At 42.5% G+C, this 18,981-nt stretch overlaps 1 protein-coding gene and 1 long non-coding RNA gene across 2 annotated transcripts; one reads left to right on the top strand and one right to left on the bottom strand.

Moving 5' to 3' along the window:
- Positions 1-494: 494 nt before the first annotated feature.
- mlpha (melanophilin a) lies at positions 495-12,440 on the bottom strand. The gene is made up of 17 exons (XM_076095064.1): positions 12,299-12,440; positions 11,999-12,189; positions 10,868-10,966; positions 9,585-9,698; positions 7,612-7,833; positions 7,346-7,458; positions 6,921-6,965; positions 6,647-6,705; positions 6,472-6,561; positions 6,288-6,387; positions 5,715-5,908; positions 5,334-5,414; positions 5,020-5,253; positions 1,602-1,763; positions 1,346-1,402; positions 960-1,002; positions 495-856 (listed from the first exon to the last, which is right to left on the bottom strand). Exons 2-17 carry the CDS (start codon positions 12,094-12,096, stop codon positions 816-818), a joined length of 1,752 nt encoding a protein of 583 aa, XP_075951179.1. The 5' UTR covers positions 12,097-12,189; positions 12,299-12,440; the 3' UTR covers positions 495-815.
- On the top strand, positions 3,311-7,098 carry LOC142953005 (uncharacterized). Its single transcript, XR_012954758.1, has 3 exons — positions 3,311-5,920; positions 6,480-6,711; positions 6,898-7,098. It is a non-coding gene; the product is annotated as an uncharacterized LOC142953005 (long non-coding RNA).
- Positions 12,441-18,981: the final 6,541 nt, after the last annotated feature.

The raw sequence follows: 18,981 nt of genomic DNA, 5'->3' as shown, positions 1-18,981 counted from the left end.
ACATTCTATTTTCTACGTTTAGTGATTATATAGAAGAGATCGAAGTTCAATGGTGCCAAATCTAAATAGATTTAAAAATGAAAAAATAGTAAAATATCTTTATTTAGTATTTTTATGATTTAATTCTTTACAACAAAACTTTATTTATTTCAGTAATTCAAATTAAATTCACAATTTCATCCGTTTAATTTACTGAAATCCAATTTTATTTTCGAACAATTTTAGTTGTAAAATAAATTAATATTGTCAAAAATATCTTTTAAATTCAATTATTTTCAAAGATTTCTGTATTTTTTCTAAAAGTTTTAGGTTTTAAATGTAATTATAAAAAAATATTATTTTAGTTTGAATTGAGCTTAAATCTGTTTCAACTCTTTTCATTTTTCTTAACTTGTAATTCTGAATTGTATAATTTTCTGTTTTTTATGGTTTTAATACTTAATATAAATATTTTCTTTGATTGTTTAAGAAACAAATACATCTTTGAACTTTTAAATCTTTAGTTTTAATAGTTTAGTTCATTAATGTCTTGTGTAAAATGATCAATATTGGTTTTATAATAATTAATGTTAAATCCAAAGTTCAAAGTATTTCACGTTCAAAATAAAAAAGACAAAATTTGATTCTTTAATTATTATTTCTGTCGATTTCATTTCATTTATTTCATTTTATCAGAATTTCAAACGTTCTTTTTTTTAAGGAGGATTTTTGTTTTCACATATTTTTAAAATATTTGACAGAAAAATAATTAAAACATGTCTTCATCACACAAAGAAGAATGTGATGATTCAGCAGAAAGAAAAGAAGTTTGAGCTTCAGAACATGTTTGACTTCCGCTGAGCTCCGTTACTGCCCTCTGTCAACAACAACAACAGTTATTCTCTGTGTTCAGGACTTAAAGCTATAACTTCAGTGAACTATAATAATTCACAACCATAATGTTTGATGTAAAAACTTACTGCAGAAATCTTGTGTCGCTTTTTTCCTCTGAGATCCAAAAACCTTTTGAAAAGAAACATCAATAAAAATAATCAAATGACAAACTAACAAAATATCAAAATAATCTCATAACAAAATATGATAAATATATAAATCAACCTGTTGTAATGAAATATACACCACACAGATATTTTAATTGTAAGATCATTTTCTTTTAATTTGAAAATATATGAAAAATAATATATATAATTTTTTTTAATTCATATATATATAATTTTCATGAATATTTGGCTACATGTTTTGAATGAAGTTATATCTAAAGAGAAAAGATACAAATATTCAAACTTTTCTGATATTCCTTTTTGTCACGATGAAAATCTTTTAATTGCGTTGAATAAAAACGAACCTTCTTCTTCGATCCGGCAGCGTTCAGAGCCGCGATCTTCGTCTCGATATCAGACGCCTGCACAAGAAATGTATTCATATTATTATTAACATTAATGACACAACGCCCCATAATTACAGCCTGTTTTACTCGAGCGTCTTTGTTCAACTCGTCCAGACTATTTTTTTGTTTTTTCTGTACTTCTTCTCTTTGTTATGAGATAATCTTTGTGTCATCATTTTCATGTTAGATATGAAAGATGATATTTTTTCCTCACCTCGCTCTCGGCGCTCTGGACTCGGGCGGCGGTCCGAGTCACCACGTCCTCCAGCTCCGACAGCTCCGAGTCCGTCACCCCCCCGAACCGAGTCTTGGCGCCCTTTTCGAGTCGTCGCAGCTTCGTCTCGAGCTCGTAGGACTGACCGGCCGCCATGTACACCTGCACAGGTAACACGAGGAACACACCTGAGACGGAGCTAAGACACACCTCCACAACCGAGAACAGGGCCGAGTATCGCTGACGGACTCAGACTGGGTTCACTGGGTGAATTAGTTAGTTTTATCATATTCATGAGATGGTTTTATCATATTCATGAGATGGTTTTATCATATTCATGAGGTGGTTTTATCATATTCGTGAGATGGTTTTATCATATTCGTGAGGTGGTTTTATCATATTCATGAGATTGTTTTATCATATTCATGAGATGGTTTTATCATATTCGTGAGATGGTTTTATCATATTCGTGAGATGGTTTTATCATATTCATGAGATTGTTTTATCATATTCATGAGATGGTTTTATCATATTCATGAGATGGTTTTATCATATTCATGAGATTGTTTTATCATATTCATGAGATGGTTTTATCATATTCGTGAGATGGTTTTATCATATTCGTGAGGTGGTTTTATCATATTCGTGAGGTGGTTTTATCATATTCGTGAGGTGGTTTTATAATATTCGTGAGGTGGTTTTATCATATTCGTGAGGTGGTTTTTATCATATTCGTGAGGTGGTTTTTATCATATTCGTGAGGTGGTTTTATCATATTCGTGAGGTGGTTTTTATCATATTCGTGAGATGGTTTTATCATATTCGTGAGGTGGTTTTATCATATTCGTGAGGTGGTTTTATAATATTCGTGAGGTGGTTTTATCATATTCGTGAGGTGGTTTTATCATATTCGTGAGGTGGTTTTATCATATTCGTGAGGTGGTTTTATCATATTCGTGAGATGGTTTTATCATATTCATGAGGTAGTTTTATCATATTCATGAGATGGTTTTATCATATTCATGAGGTAGTTTTATCATATTCATGAGATGGTTTTATCATATTCGTGAGATGGTTTTATCATATTCGTGAGGTGGTTTTATCATATTCGTGAGGTGGTTTTATCATATTCGTGAGATGGTTTTATCATATTCGTGAGGTGGTTTTATCATATTCGTGAGGTGGTTTTATCATATTCGTGAGGTGGTTTTATCATATTCGTGAGATGGTTTTATCATATTCGTGAGCTGGTTTTATCATATTCGTGAGGTGGTTTTATCATATTCGTGAGGTGGTTTTATCATATTCGTGAGGTGGTTTTATCATATTCGTGAGGTGGTTTTATCATATTCGTGAGGTGGTTTTATCATATTCGTGAGGTGGTTTTATCATATTCGTGAGGTGGTTTTATCATATTCGTGAGGTGGTTTTATCATATTCGTGAGATGGTTTTATCATATTCGTGAGGTGGTTTTATCATATTCGTGAGGTGGTTTTATCATATTCGTGAGATGGTTTTATCATATTCGTGAGGTGGTTTTATCATATTCGTGAGATGGTTTTATCATATTCGTGAGATGGTTTTATCATATTCGTGAGATGGTTTTATCATATTCGTGAGGTGGTTTTATCATATTCGTGAGGTGGTTTTATCATATTCGTGAGGTGGTTTTATCATATTCGTGAGATGGTTTATCATATTCGTGAGATGGTTTTATCATATTCATGAGATGGTTTTATCATATTCATGAGGTAGTTTTATGATATTCAGGAGATGGTTTTATGATATTCATGAGGTAGTTTTATCATATTCAGGAGATTACTTTAAATGTTATTAAGTCAGAACTTTTCCACCCTTCTCTCAGTCAAAGTTTGGTTCCTGTTGGACCCGGACTGGACCCAGTGGTCCCAGTGTGCTCCACAGATACCCAGCCCTGTTTGAGACACAGCAGCCGGGAGATTTAAAGCCAGTCCAGACATTTCCTTCATGCTTCAGACGAGGCGGGAGGGTTTCGGCTTAGTTTGACCTTCACACAAAAAGAGGCGTGCAGTTCGTGTATGAAGCTTACATTTTCCTCAAGTTCCCTGAAAGCATCATCTGCCTGCTTAACGTCAGTCCCTACTAAGTGGGTTCTGTCGACCGGCTCTGAGAGGCCGTACTCGACCATTGCGTTTTCTGTGGCATTAATGGTTCTCAGGACCTCAGTGGTGAGGTCACAGAGGGCGGCAGCAGTCGATCTCTGAAAGCCATGTAGAGGGACAGATGTTAACAGCTGCACAACAACACCTGATCCTGCAGCAGCTACCGGCCCGGACGCAGCAGTACCACCAGTAGAGTCCGGAGGGCAACGCTTTCTTCATGATAGAGCAGTCTCACTGTCAGCTTCAGAAATGAGTATTCCTTTGAGTATTGTTTTACTTTTTAAAGTGACGACTGGGAAAAGAGACGACAACAGAACCCTGTCTCCTAAAGACGACGCTCTCAAACAACCAAACTGGGAATGTTCTCCTGGATTACGGTCACAGTTTTAAACACAAAGTTATTGTTGTGAAACGAACCAAAACTTACTGGTTAGGTTAAAATAAGTATGTTTATTACTTAAGTTACGTAACTGAAGTGAGGTCAACAGGTTACGTATGTTACGTATATTAAAATAGCTCAACGTTGACTTGTGGTTTCACACAGGACATGAACAGGGGTCTCCTGGGTGAACGTCTGTGTTTGGACTCTTCTGTCCTTTGATTTGATTAAACGTCAAGAACAAACGTAATCTGGGAGACGATACAATTCCCTCAAAACTAGCTGACGATGCAGTTTAATCTTACACGGAAGTGACTGACTTCTCCCCTCCTGGTTTAAATATGATTTGGTGAAACACGGCAGAAGAAGACGTGTGTGATCCAGGCAGGTAGCTGCTGACCTTCACATTTCCACAACCTGCTGAACGGTTACGAGCTAACGCAGGAGGCAGCCAGTTAGTGAGGAGCCTAAAGAAACGAATCTTTATCAGAATTACCAATCATCTTCTCTCATTTATCCATATCTTCTTGTATACGTGACATGTGCTTCCAGATAAATCTCGGTTGGAGTGGAAGTCTTCATAAAAAAGTATTTTAAATTGATTTAAATTAGATTAGATTACATATTCTAAACGTGTTTTTGGGGTGAAGCTGAGCCGTAACATGGAAGCATACACCACAAATGGGATCCTGGACGTTTACAAAAAAATCCTACAAAATAAACAGAAGAGTTGACGTTGTGTCAGTTCGATTAGATCCATCTCGCTGCAACAGGATAAGAACTTATATCAACGATCAAAAGCTTATTCTTGGCCTCTAATGACTAAATGAGGTCTTTTTGAAACCTCCAGGTTCCCATTTGCTGTAAACTCCGCCCTGAAGTTGAATCCCCTCCTACCTTCTGAGCCTCGGTGGGCATCTCGTCGCTGGATGAGCTCAGTTCTTTGTCCTTCAGAGAGTCCAGGTTCAGGACCGGGCCGCCCCTGACGCCGGCCAGACTTTTACCCGCAGAAGAGGTCTTCTTTCCGGCCTCTTCGTCCGACGATGCTCCCTTATCGCTCAGGTTCCCCGCCAGCTCGCTCAGCTTCCTCCTCAGCTTCTCCTCCTCGTAGTGACCGGACGGAGTCAACGTCTGCAGGAGGAAATGGATTTATTGATTAAAAAAAATCATACCAGGATATCAAATGAAAACATCACAGATTAAAGGATCACCTCGTCAGCAGGCGTCATCTTCTCCTCCAGGCGGTTCAGCAGACTCTCGATGGCCGACATGCGTTTGTTCAGCTCGTTCATCTAAATACAAATATCAAAGAAGAGATAAACGATGATCACAATATTTTACATGATTTTGTTAATTTATATTTTTGTTACACTGTTGTTTGTTTGGTTAAATCTTTGCACTATTGTTTAGTTAGTTCATTTTTTATATTATTCTATTTCATTGTATATATTGTGCATTTTTATGTTTGCATTTTTTATATTTCATATTTTTGTCCATCCGTCCATCCATCTATCTTCTTGTGAAAACTGTTTTTGTGACTTTCTATTAGTTTAGTTGTAGACGCTGATTGGTGATTGGCTGCTTTTCCTTACAGGCGGGGCTTGTCCCAGGTTCTCCTGAGACGAGGCTCTGATGCTCCTGCGGCGGTGGGGGGGCTGCTGGTACACAGGGGGAAACCTCGGGAACTCGTCCTCATCAGAGGTGTCGACGTACTGCTGCCGAGCCACCGAGGAGCTGATCTTAGACAGAGAACGAGCCCGGACCATCCGGCTCTCTCCACTGTCGTCTGACAACACAGGTAAACACACACAGGTGTATAGAGACAGGTAAACACACACAGGTAAACACACACAGGTAAACACACACAGGTCAACACACACAGGTCAACACACACAGGTCAACACACACAGGTCAACACACACAGGTCAACAGAGAGAGATAAACACACAGGTATATACACACAGGTGAATACAGTCACCTGTTGGTTGCCCCGTTAGCATGGCTCACCTTTACCTTATGTTTGCTATCACCTGCCTCACCTTCACCTCACAGCAAACCAGTGAGAGCCTCAGTCTGACCTGGTGGGAGCTAAAGTACCCACTTAACCACATGTGTGTGTTCTTTTATGTATACTCTGTGTGTACTGTGTGTATTTGTACACATACCAGGTCTCATGGCGTATCGGTCCAGACTCTTCCTGCGGTTCGCTCGTTGGTTGTACACGTCGTAGTCCACATCATTCCTGTAGCCTCGATCCTCCAGAATCTGCTCCACAAAACACAGAGAAGCTCTTTGACATGATTCTATATTAATATTAATAATGACTGAATTAACGTGTTGTTGTCGTACTTGTACAGACGGTCGCCGCGAATACGGGAAATATTCTTCGGGGTCGAAATCCAACGGATGAACAGAGAGCAGACGTTTGCTCTTCCTCATCTGAAACAAGAAGAAACGAAGAGCTTCAAGAAGCTTCACGTCTGATTCAAAAATATGAATGTTTTTATTTTTAGGTTTGTGTTACCACTTTGTAGCGCTGAACCTCTGCTTCTCCGTGGTCGTCCTCCATCCCGTTATACACATCTACAGGTACAAATACAATAATTATACACATCTACAGGTACAAATACAATAATTATACACATCTACAGGTACAAATACAATAATTATACACATCTACAGGTACAAATACAATAATTATACACATCTACAGGTACAAATACAATAATTATACACATCTACAGGTACAAATACAATAATTATACACATCTACAGGTACAAATGTCATATCGACTCACTGCTGCGGACGTCTGGCATACTCTGAGTGTCGTCATCACGACCACCTGAAGGAGAAACGCAAGAGGTCTCATGATATTATATATTATTATTATTATAATAATCATGTTTCAATATTTACATAAATATATAGAAATAAATAATCCATGCCTCCTATATTCAATAGAGTATAATAAACTAGTATCTAATGAACAAGTGAATATCTGTGGTTTCTTATTTAACATCATTTGATATTAAATATTGTTTCCCCAAATGTTCATTTGATTTTTTTAAACAATTACACCTTTTTCTTTATATAATTTACAAACAAAGTAATAGAAACTTAAAAACCATTTCAATGAAAGAGTCAGCTGGTGTTGAACAGCCTCAGGGTGACTGGTCTCTGATCAGCTGACAGGCTGATGACCACGTGTGATGTCACACTCACCGTCTCCGTTCAGCCTCTTGTACAGTGACCTCATCACCTTCGCGCTGCCGAAGCGCTTGAAGCGATTCCTGACGTTGTCGTGGTACCAACCCACAGTACCGATCTTCAGCACCCTGCAGGAGTACACGGCAAATGCTTCATTAGTACACAGCAAATACTTCATGTACACACAGTATATCTACTAGCAGAACTGAGACCATGTTTCTGAGACAGATACGTTCCTTACCTGCGCTGTCAGCACTCAGACCTACCTGTGTGTGTCTCACCTGGTCATGCGGCAGTTGTCACACACCCAGCCATGCTCCTTCTTGTTGTAGCGGCTGCAGGACTTGCAGGTGTACATGTGGCAGTCCAGACACTGACGTTTACTGTTGACCAGGAACTTAAAGGGCTGCAGGCAGCGGATACAGTGAGACTCGGACAGCTGACTCTGAGACCCCAGCAGCTCTCGCTTTGTGTCTTCCTTCTGGATTTGAGTCTTCAAATCACTGCGATAACCAGAGAGGAGAGGAAGAGCAACCACGATATGTTACAACAGGAAGTGTTACCACGATATGGCTTGTCCTGGGGATGCACCGGAGGTGGAACAATAACACGTAAAGGTACATAAATCTGATTGGAAATCATAAAAAAAAACACATTACAGAACATGAGATTGATCCTAATTGAACCTTTATTGAATATCATAATAAACCTGTTAGATGTCTGTACTACGGTACATCTACTACCAAAACTACGGTACATCGGCTACCAAACTACAGTACATCTACTACCAAAACTACGGTACATCGGCTACCAAACTACAGTACATCTACTACCAAACTACAGTACTTCTACTACCATAACAACAGTACTTCTACTACCACAACTACAGTACTTCTACTACCACAACAACAGTACATCTACTACCACAACAACAGTACTTCTACTACCAGAACTACAGTACTTCTACTACCACAACAACAGTACTTCTACTACCACAACTACAGTACTTCTACTACCACAACTACAGTACTTCTACTACCACAACTACAGTACTTCTACTACCACAACAACAGTACATCTACTACCACAACAACAGTACTTCTACTACCAGAACTACAGTACTTCTACTACCACAACTACAGTACTTCTACTACCACAACAACAGTACTTCTACTACCACAACAACAGTACTTCTACTACCACAACAACAGTACTTCTACTACCACAACAACAGTACTTCTACTACCACAACAGTACTTCTACTACCACAACTACAGTACTTCTACTACCACAACAACAGTACTTCTACTACCACAACAACAGTACTTCTACTACCACAACAGTACTTCTACTACCACAACTACAGTACTTCTACTACCACAACAACAGTACTTCTACTACCACAACTACACACATTACATGTTAAAGTCACATGACGTGGAGCTCATATAACAGAGAAAGTAGATGATGTCACTGTGATAAATGGTGGATGAGATTCGATGTTTGCAGCGAGTTCATTATTTGTGTGTAGATTGATTTTCCACGGTGAAGATGTGATTGTGAGCGTTCACAGAGGACAGAAGCTGCTTTTGTTCTGAGCGGTGTCGTAATGACGTAATGACTCCTCAGTGTGTCCTGGGAGAGAGAACCAGAGACAGTTCACACTCAATGTCTTAATGTGAACTATCAGACTCTGCTGAGAACAACAGTCCCTGACTGTGTCTCTGAGTTTGCCCCTGGGGCTGATGGGAGTTGCAGTCTTTAGTGCGGAACACAGAGCGTGTTTGTGAGCTTCCTGTTGTCTCCTGCAGTCTCTCGTCCGTGTGACCAAGTCGTGATCGACTGCCTGAACAACGACGTCTTTCACGCTCACATTCCTCCTAACGCCACGAGAACGAGTCGCCTCACAAACTATCTAACGCGCTCAATATGGATCCATATTCATATTCATCTGCTCTACATGTTGACTGTTTGAGAGATGTTTTATACATAAATACCTTTAATAATCAGTTTTATTACACTATATTAGAACATGCTTTCGAATGTATTTTGCATAATTTGTATATATATATATATATATATATTATATATACATATATATTGAAAGGTATTGATATCTGTAACTTATGTGGAAGCAACGAATATTAGATTTACTGGAGGTGCTGATGATGGACATGAGAGAAATCTAAAAAGCAGCGTGAACGTAATAAGCATAATAAATACATGAAACATAGCGAGAGACGGACGTTCGTACCCGAGCCGCTCCTCTTCTTTCTTTCGGAGGTTGAAGTCTCGTTGAATCACCTCCCAGACGTGTTTGGCCTCTTCGTCCGACAGACGCGACAGATCCAGTTTACGCTCCATCACACTGAAATCAGATGATGTCGTCAGCAGATGATACCTTAACATATGATATAGTATAGTATATATATATAGTATATAGTATATAACATATGACACAGTACTGTATATAGTTAGAGCAGTGCTGTTTAAAGCTGTAGTTACTGCTGTCAGACGTCATTGTCAGTGAGTAACCGAGTTCCTCAGGGTTCTTCAAACAATGTGAGCACAAAGGTGGAATATTTTCAGAAGATGAAAATATTCCACGTCATATCTTCTGACAAAGAAATTGTAATATTTTGAGAAAAAAAACGGAACATAAAAAAACTCAATATTTCAAGGAAACAAATAAAATGTAATACTTAAAAATAACTGCCAGTACTTAAAGGAACAGTGTGGAGCATTTTAATATTCACAACTATGTTGTCATTATTGTGTAAGAGCCGCTGTGTTCTTATCTACATAGTGAGCCTCTTCATGGAGTCCGCCATGCTTCTACAGGAGCCCAGAAGGGACAAACCAAAGCCTTTAAATAGAGCCTTTCATGCCTTTATGTCACCTGAAGGCCACCGTAGTCACTCATGTGAGCCTCACCACTGGATGAGCCGGTCAGCTGCAGCTCGCTCCACACAAGTTACTTCACTCATTTATAAAGTCCTGACACAATAAAAGGATCAACGTGGTCAACAAGTTTCTCTTCACCTTTAAAGTCTCATTGAACCTTATTTTGACTGATTTACTCCGATTCAAACGGATCACTTTATATCACAGAAATGTGTTGATCAGTTTGCAGCAGTTGCATTAATGTTGGTGCGAATCAGAACAGCCAGGCTGTGTTGCCGGTTGCTCGTCTGTTTTTAAAGTTGCCGTTTTTCACCACACCCTGATGACTTCACTGTGAAAGCAGCAAAACGCTGAAACTCTCTGATATTTACTCGATTGAACTTGAATATGTGACTGAACTGAACTTTAAACCGTCAGAATGTTTCTGTCTCTCTTCATGCTCAGATTATATGAAGTACTTCTGGAAGCCACGAATCGACTCCATGAAACAAGTTTTAAATTTGCAAATCAAACGATTAATAACAAATATGAAATAAAGAACAAATGTATGAAATGAAGATAAAACAAACAGTGACAGAAATACACAAAACAGACATTTGAATGAACGTAATGAAAGTGAATGAATAAACTCACCGTGTGTTCGTGTGCTCAGGCTGCTGGATGATGAGACGGACGTCTGAGTTTAGACTGAGAATCAGCTGATCACATGACCACGTCCTCATGACAACACTGCTGAAGGCAGCACCCAACACACACACACACCCACCCAACACACACACACACACACGAGAACATTCAACACTTTATAATAACTACACACAATGAAGCATTAGTTAAGTTTGAGTAAAGACTTAATTCATCATTTATTAAGCATCGTTCCTACTTTAATTCTCACTTCTGTAAAATTTGCCTAAAACGCCTATCCCAATGGCTATGCCTGCCAGTGGTGGACCCCCAGGGCGGGAGGCTCCATGAAGTTTGGGTCGAGCCCCATGTGCCAAGGCCCGGCCACCAGATGCTCGCTGGCGAGCTCCCCAACCAGGTCTGGCTCCAGAAGGGGGCCCTGGTTTACCTTTGTCAGGCGAGGTGTGACAACTCTTTTCCAGGGGTGGCCGTGGCTCACTGGGTTAAGAGGGTTGTCTGGTAACCGCAGGGTCAATGGTCCTCGATCCTTGACTGGGACGTGTCACGTGTCGAAGTGTCCCTGAGCAATACACTGAACCCCTAACGGCTAACCCCTAACGGCTCCCCGGGCGCCTGTCATTGACCCATCATTGATGGGCCTATATATACAGGGATGGGTCAAATGCAGAGAAATGCTTCCGGTATCAATATAGTATAATAATAATAATGGCTCTTAGTCTGGCCTGTCACCACTTTGCTTAGGGAGACCCTACCAGGAGCTATTGCTCCCGACAACACAGGGTCCCGACGGGCACTAAAATGTCTTAGACGTGCAATCCAGAAAGACGTGGTGGGCGGGACCCTCGTCGCAGAAAGCGACGCACCTGAAAGAGTAACACGCGTCAGCTGTAGACGCGTGTTTGTGTATATATGTAGCGAGAAAAATGCAATGTATGTATTTTAGTTAAAGCAGAGCCTGGCTGCACAGAGGTGAAAACAAGAGCCCCCTCTAGTGGGTGAAGCTGGTCAATGCAATAAAAACATGTATATAGTAGGAACTGTTCTTTTTAAAGTATAAAAGTCTTCAGGTTAAAGGTTTAGTCCCCCTACAAACAGTCCTCCAAGCTCCGCCTCCAGCACCTGCAGGTGGGCGGGGCTAAACGTGTCAACGACGCCCCCGCCGGCCACGTCCCCCAGCGTCCTCCACCAGGGCAGCCTGCTGGCCTGCAGCGCTGCATTGTGGGAGTCTCGGGCGCGGGCGGCGACGGGACCCGAGGGGCTCAGGAAGGAGTCGGCGTCTGTTGTCGTGACGACGGAGAGGGGCGGGGCATCTGTGAGGGGGAGGAGGAAGACATTTTTTCTTAAATACACAGAAATTTGTATGAAGTTTGATTGATGGCTTAACTATAATTAGTGTGTGTGTGTGTGTGTGTGTGAGACCTCGGAGCAGCTCCAGCTGTGTGTGTGTGTGAGCCAGCAGAGCCTCCACCCTCTGATCCTCCCTCCTCCGGTCTCCTCCTCTCTCCAGCTCCGACAGCAGCAGCAGCTGCACCTCCTCGTGGAGACGCTCGCACTCCTGACGGGACACGCGGGACGACTGTGCACACAAAGCATTGTGGGTAATATATCTGCTGATTGTTTGTTGACATCTTTAAGGAGTTAAAATGTCTTACAGGATGTCGAGAGACGTGCCCCTCCACCTGTCTCTTCAGCTCTGCCCTCCGGCTGTCCGTCAAGCCGTTCTGACCAATCCAGAAAGACGTGGTGAGCGGGACCAGCGTCGCTCGTCGTCTCTGCAGAAAGCGACGCACCTGAAACAGAAACACGCGTCAGCTGTAGACGTGTGTGTGTAGCGAGAAAAATGCAATCAACAAAATGTATGTATTTTAGTACAACCGAATGCTGTCACTGAAAGTGGCCACGCCCCTCAATTATACCTCACTTTAGACATTAATATAATTTAAACGTGTAAGTTGTATAAACAGTTGTCATAAACAGGCTGTAAAGTTCTTCGTTTCTGCTGTAAAGTTCATTTTAAACATGGTCTTCTGTTGGAGCCTCTAGTGGCCATTTGAGGAACTGCAGTGTGTGGCAATGAGGGTCCTCACAAGTACAGAAAGACAAGTCTGTGTGTACCGCTCTCTGCAGCGTCCTGGCGGCCTGCTGCCTCGTGTGTGTGTGTCTCAGTGTGTTGTTGTTGTAGCGTCGTCTCTCTCTGAAGCCTCTCCAGAAGCTCTGGATCAACACGGCCGCCCGACGCTCACACTCCTGCAGGTACGGCTGCACCTGGTCTACACACACACACACACACACACACACACACACACACACACACACACACACACACACACACACACACCTGATGTCATGTGAATCCAAAATCTAACAAATGACAAATTTTAGTTGAGCCAACAACCAAACTCTGTACATTTATTACAGTGTGTGTGTGTAGGTGTGTGTGTAGGGGTGTGTGTGTGTGTGTGTGTGTGTGTGTGTGTGTGTATACCAGCAGGAAGTAGCTGCAGCAGTGTTCTCTGTTTCTGGTGGAACTCCCTCCTCGCCTGCTGACGCCTCACACACACCTAAAACACACACACACACACACACACATTACTACACACATTACTACAATACTTCCATCAGTGCACTAAGAGTACTCAGACTGCAGTATTACTCTCACCTGATACTTCAACTCCTCCTCCCATCGCTGCGCCTCCTTCTGCTGCTGCTGCCTCCTCCTCTGAGACCTGAGACACATGTACTGTAAGTACTTAAATACATGTTTGTGGTACTTAAGTACACATTTACTGTAAGTACAAGTTTGTAGTACTTAAGTACACGTTTACTGTAAGTACAAGTTTGTGGTACTTTGGTTTATAAAATCTGATGTTTCGTTATGAATCAAACTCCAACAGTTTCTACAAATACAGATGAAACAATTCGTACTTTAATTAGGTTTTAATTAATCAATTAATCAATTAGGAGACAGACAGACAGCTACCTGTATGTCCTCTGCAGCATGCTGACTGCTCTGTTCAGACTCTTCATTCTCCGTCTGGTCTGATACGACCTCCAGACCGCCTGGATCACACACGCCGCCCGCACGCGCTCAGTACACACCTACACATGGGGGGGAGGGGGTCAGAGACGGAGGAGGACAGACAGACAGACAGCCAAAGACACAGACAGACATGGGGCACATCCCAAGTCTCTTAACTGCATCCCCGTTTCCCTCACTTGGGTCCTTTCCTTGCGTCTTAGTCCCTCCCACCAGGGATGCATGGAGGAAACCATGCGAGGACAGAGGAACGAGGAAATATCTTTTAAGAGACACGAGACGTCCTTTCCTCAGTTGCGTCACGTGAAGCGACGTCTGTTTCTGATGACGGTGCTGATGATCACAGCTGATCAGCTGATCACAGCTGGATCAGCTGTCAGTCGGCTTTAACAGCTGGAGAGACTTTAGATAAGTTTGTGTCTGTTCACATGATCACTGTACTTAATAACAGTAACTAATAATACTAATAACTCATAAAGACACAGTAATCACCACTGTAGAGGTGTTTCTCTCTGTAGTCTGTTAACAAACTGTGTCCTGTGTTCTGTTTATAAGCACAGGATCCATTTCTACCGGAGGAATGCGATCGTCTCGTTTACGAATTATTTGCGTCTGTACGTTTTGAAATTCAGATTGTGACGTCATTATTAAATAACCCAGAATATGATTATTGTTTCTCTTCAATGATAAAACTCATCAAACCCGACAATCAGGAATGAAATGATGATAAATGATGTAAAAAGTGTTTCGTCTCTCCAGCTCTCGCTATATATATATATATATATATATATATATATATATATATAAATATATATATATATAAATAAATATATATATATAAATATATATATATATATATATATATATATATATTTATATATATATATAAATATCTCATGGCTCCTCAGAGATCGATCCTCGCTCCTCAGAGCTAAATAAGAGCTTTGGGACGGCCGTCAATATGGCGGCGCAGAACAACTTCCGGTTCGAGCGAGGAAATGAGAATTAAGAGACTTGGGATGTACCCAGACAGACCTGTGGATGCCTCCTTGTGTCAGATTGGATGAGGGCGATCAGCTGATCCACTTCCTGGTCAAAGCCCCGCCCCCTCCAGTCTTTGTCCAATAGAATGTCCAGAGCTGCAGAGACACAGTGACCTCTGACCTCTCAGGATTTGAGACCCAATAATCATTCAACTGTTATTAAAAAATATATCTCAACACGTGTGACCTCTGACCTCTGAAGCTGAGGAGGAGGGGCTGGACCCGGAGCTCCTGCTGATTGGCCATGAGGAGGATCAGTCTGATGGAGGCCCCGCCCACCGAAGAGTCACAGCTGACGGCCAATTGGCCGACGGCCTCGTTGAGCAGCAAGAGGACGGAGTCATCGCTCAACTCAGACAGGAAGTCACTGCAGAGAGACAGACAGGTAGAGAGAGAGAGACAGACAGGTAGAGAGGTAGAGAGAGAGACAGACAGGTAGAAAGAGACAGAGAGAGAGAGACAGACAGGTAGAAAGAGACAGAGAGAGAGAGACAGACAGGTAGAAAGAGACAGAGAGAGAGAGACAGACAGGTAGAAAGAGACAGAGAGAGAGAGAGAGACAGGTAGAAAGAGACAGAGAGAGAGAGGTAGAGAGAGAGACAGACAGGTAGAGAGAGACAGAGAGAGAGAGAGACAGACAGGTAGAAAGAGACACAGAGAGAGAGGTAGAGAGAGAGAGGTAGAGAGAGAGACAGACAGGTAGAGAGAGAGACAGGTAGAGAGAGACAGACAGGTAGAGAGGTAGAGAGAGAGAGACAGACAGGTAGAGAGAGACAGAGAGAGAGAGAGACAGACAGGTAGAGAGAGACAGACAGGTAGAGAGAGACAGAGAGAGAGAGAGACAGACAGGTAGAGAGAGACAGAGAGAGAGAGAGACAGACAGGTAGAGAGAGACAGAGAGAGAGAGAGACAGACAGGTAGAGAGGGAGAGAGAGAGAGACAGACAGGTAGAAAGAGACAGAGAGAGAGAGAGGTAGAGAGAGACAGACAGGTAGAGAGGTAGAGAGATAGACAGACAGGTAGAGAGGGACAGAGGTAGAGAGACAGTAAGAGAGAGAGAGACGGAGAGAGAGAGGTAGAGAGACAGTAAGAGAGAGAGAGAGACGGAGAGAGAGAGAGACAGGTAGAGAGAGAGAGAGGTAGAGAGACAGTAAGAGAGAGAGACAGACAGGTAGAGAGACAGTAAGAGAGAGACGGAGAGAGAGGTAGAGAGACAGTAAGAGAGAGAGACAGACAGGTAGAGAGAGAGAGGTAGAGAGACAGTAATAGAGAGAGAGACGGAGAGAGAGAGAGACAGGTAGACAGAGACAGAGGTAGAGAGACAGTAAGAGAGAGAGAGAGGTAGAGAGACAGGTAGAGATTTTTTGATTTTTCAAAATCACTTTATTTACATATTTATAATTTGTACAATTTCAACAATTCAATGAAGTGCGAATGCGTTAAATTCACAGGTTGTTTTTAAATATATATAATAGTTTATCTGATAAAAACTTGTGCAAACATCAACTCGTCATTGACCACCAAACAAACAATGTCATTAAGACACAGCGCTGCTAAAGCCTCCAGGTCTCCATCGTGTTGATGCTGAACTGCAGCCAGAGTCTGGCCCTCATCTCACAGCCAGACTGACCTGGTCTCCTGCCCCTCCCTGTTCTCCACTCGGCTCTTCCAGCTCAGATAAATTGCCATCTTGGCTTCTCCTGAAAGATAGTTGAGGAGCTGCCACTTTTCTTTTCCTGCTTTCCTGTAGGCAGCTCCCATGATGAAAACCCTTTCAGTAGAGAGAAGAACTCTGCGAGTCTCTTACACTCAGTAAAAACATGGTGAACAGTCTCTCTAAGCTAAGGCTACAGAACGGGCACTGGCTAAGAACAGAGGGATTAAGAACAGAGATAAAGCATTGGAGGCGACAGCACCATGTAGAATCCTCCACTGGAGGTCAGCAGTCCATTTTCTGAGGGGAGGTTTATATAAAATCCTCCACTGTGGGCCAGGTCCATTCTGTCCCAGTCTGTCTGACCACACAGTGGGGAGCACAGTCCTCTCTTGTTTGTTCCCTTCACACAGTTTAAATACAAGGTCTTCTTGTCCGCCTTGTATAACGTTAGCTTCTCTGGACATGTTGTAGCGAGCAGGGGGCCGGTGAGTTCCCCTAGCCCCGGGCTCAGGGAGATCTCAGGGAAAGGGTCTGCAGGGTCCGGCTCGACTTTTCCTTGGCTGTAGTCCGCGAGGAGGCTCCTCTCTTTGAACTTAGCTATGAAGCCAGCGCTGAACACAAACTTCCCCATAACTTTCCAGAGGAAGTTGTGTTCAACGCGATCAAAAGCCTTTTCCTGATCTAGAGAAATCAGACCAGTGTTAATACCCAAAGAGCTGCAGACCTCCAAAACATCACCAATGAGGTAGACATTGTCTACCATGGACCTGCCGGGCACACAGTAGGTCTGGTCCCGATGGATGACCTGCTCCATAGCTTCCCTCAGCCTGGAGACAAAGACTTTGGACAGAAGCTTGTAATCCACACACAGTAGAGACACAGGACGCCAATACCCGATGTCCTGCAGGTTTCCTTTTTTTGTGTTATTACGGCTCTGCGGCAGGACATCGGCATGGAACCAGAGGCCAGACTTTCATTAAAAACGTCTAAAATTCCATTCGCAAATACGTCCCAGAAAGCTTTATAGAACTCGGCAGAGAGGCCGTCGATGCCGGGAGCACGCCATCCCTGCATGGCAGCCTTCAGCTCCTGCAAGCTTATGGGCCTGTTGAGCTGCTCATTGGTCTCTCCCTTTGGGGCGACCGTGGCTTACTGGGTCGAGAGGGTTGTCCGCCAACCGAAAGGTCACCGGTTCGATCCTCGGCTGCACCGTGTCCTGTGTCGAAGTGTCCCTGAGCAAGACACTGTACCCCTAACAGCTCCCCGGGCGCCTGTCATTGGCAGCCCACTGCTCCCTATATATACAGGGATGGGTCAAATGCAGAGAATAATTTCCCTACTGTGGGACTAATAAAGGAATGTTTCTTCTTCTTCTTCTTCTTCTTCTTCTTCAGAGACCTGAGGTAGTTCCCCACAGAACCCCTCCGTCAGTGCTTCCCCCTCCCTGTACTCACTGGTATACAGGGAGGAGGAAAAGCTCACAGCTTTCTGATCTGGCTTGGTTCCACAACTGGCTGCCCTGTGTCTGCTAAAAGTGAGCGGACTACCCTCCTCTGCCCACTCTTCTTCTCCAGGCCGAAGAAGAAGCTAGAGGGAGTGTCCATCTCTGTGATGGTCTGGAATCGGGACCGGACCAGTGCACCCTGAGGTCGGCCAAAGACATTTTTTTATCTTGAGGACTTCAATATGTCCTCGATCTCCTGTGGACTCGCTTAAACTCTCTAGTTCCACTATATCAGTCTCCAGGTCCTTCATAGATCTGGTGATGTCTCGGTGATGTTGAGGGTGTGCTGCTGGCAAAGGAGCCTAATCTCAATCTCACCATGGTCCCACCACTGCCTAAGGGTACATCCCAAGTCTCTTAATTCTCATTTCCTCGCTCCTCAATCCTCACTCGAACCGGAAGTTGTTCTGCGCCGCCATATTGACGGCCGTCCCAAAGCTCTTATTTAGTTCTGAGGAGCGAGGATCGATCTCTGAGGAGCCATGAGCGAGGACCCACGAGAACAGACTTCCAGGAAGTCTTTTAACGGCCGACACGCCCCCTCATTGTTCATCAGTCATGTGATTGGACGCTGCAGCCGATCGGACTGATGAGATTTTTTTCAACATGTAAACAGTGAAGACGGATCACAGATTAAACTCAAGCTTGATATTTGATTCGTTTTCTGATTCAACATCTGGTTTAAATAAATGTTCATTGTAGTCTGAACAACAAAAGGACCACAAACAACTTTCTACATTTATTAGAAAGATTTGTGTTTTCATGATCTGAACTTTTATTATGGAAACAATTAAAGTCAGAGGGAACTGGAGAGACGAAACACTTATTTATATATATATATATATATTATAAATATACATT

Source organism: Anarhichas minor, unplaced genomic scaffold, assembly GCF_050575085.1.
Source record: "Anarhichas minor isolate MPS153535 unplaced genomic scaffold, ASM5057508v1 ptg000018l, whole genome shotgun sequence".
Classification (NCBI taxonomy): domain Eukaryota; kingdom Metazoa; phylum Chordata; class Actinopteri; order Perciformes; family Anarhichadidae; genus Anarhichas; species Anarhichas minor.
This window is presented reverse-complemented; position numbering and strand designations above follow the sequence as displayed.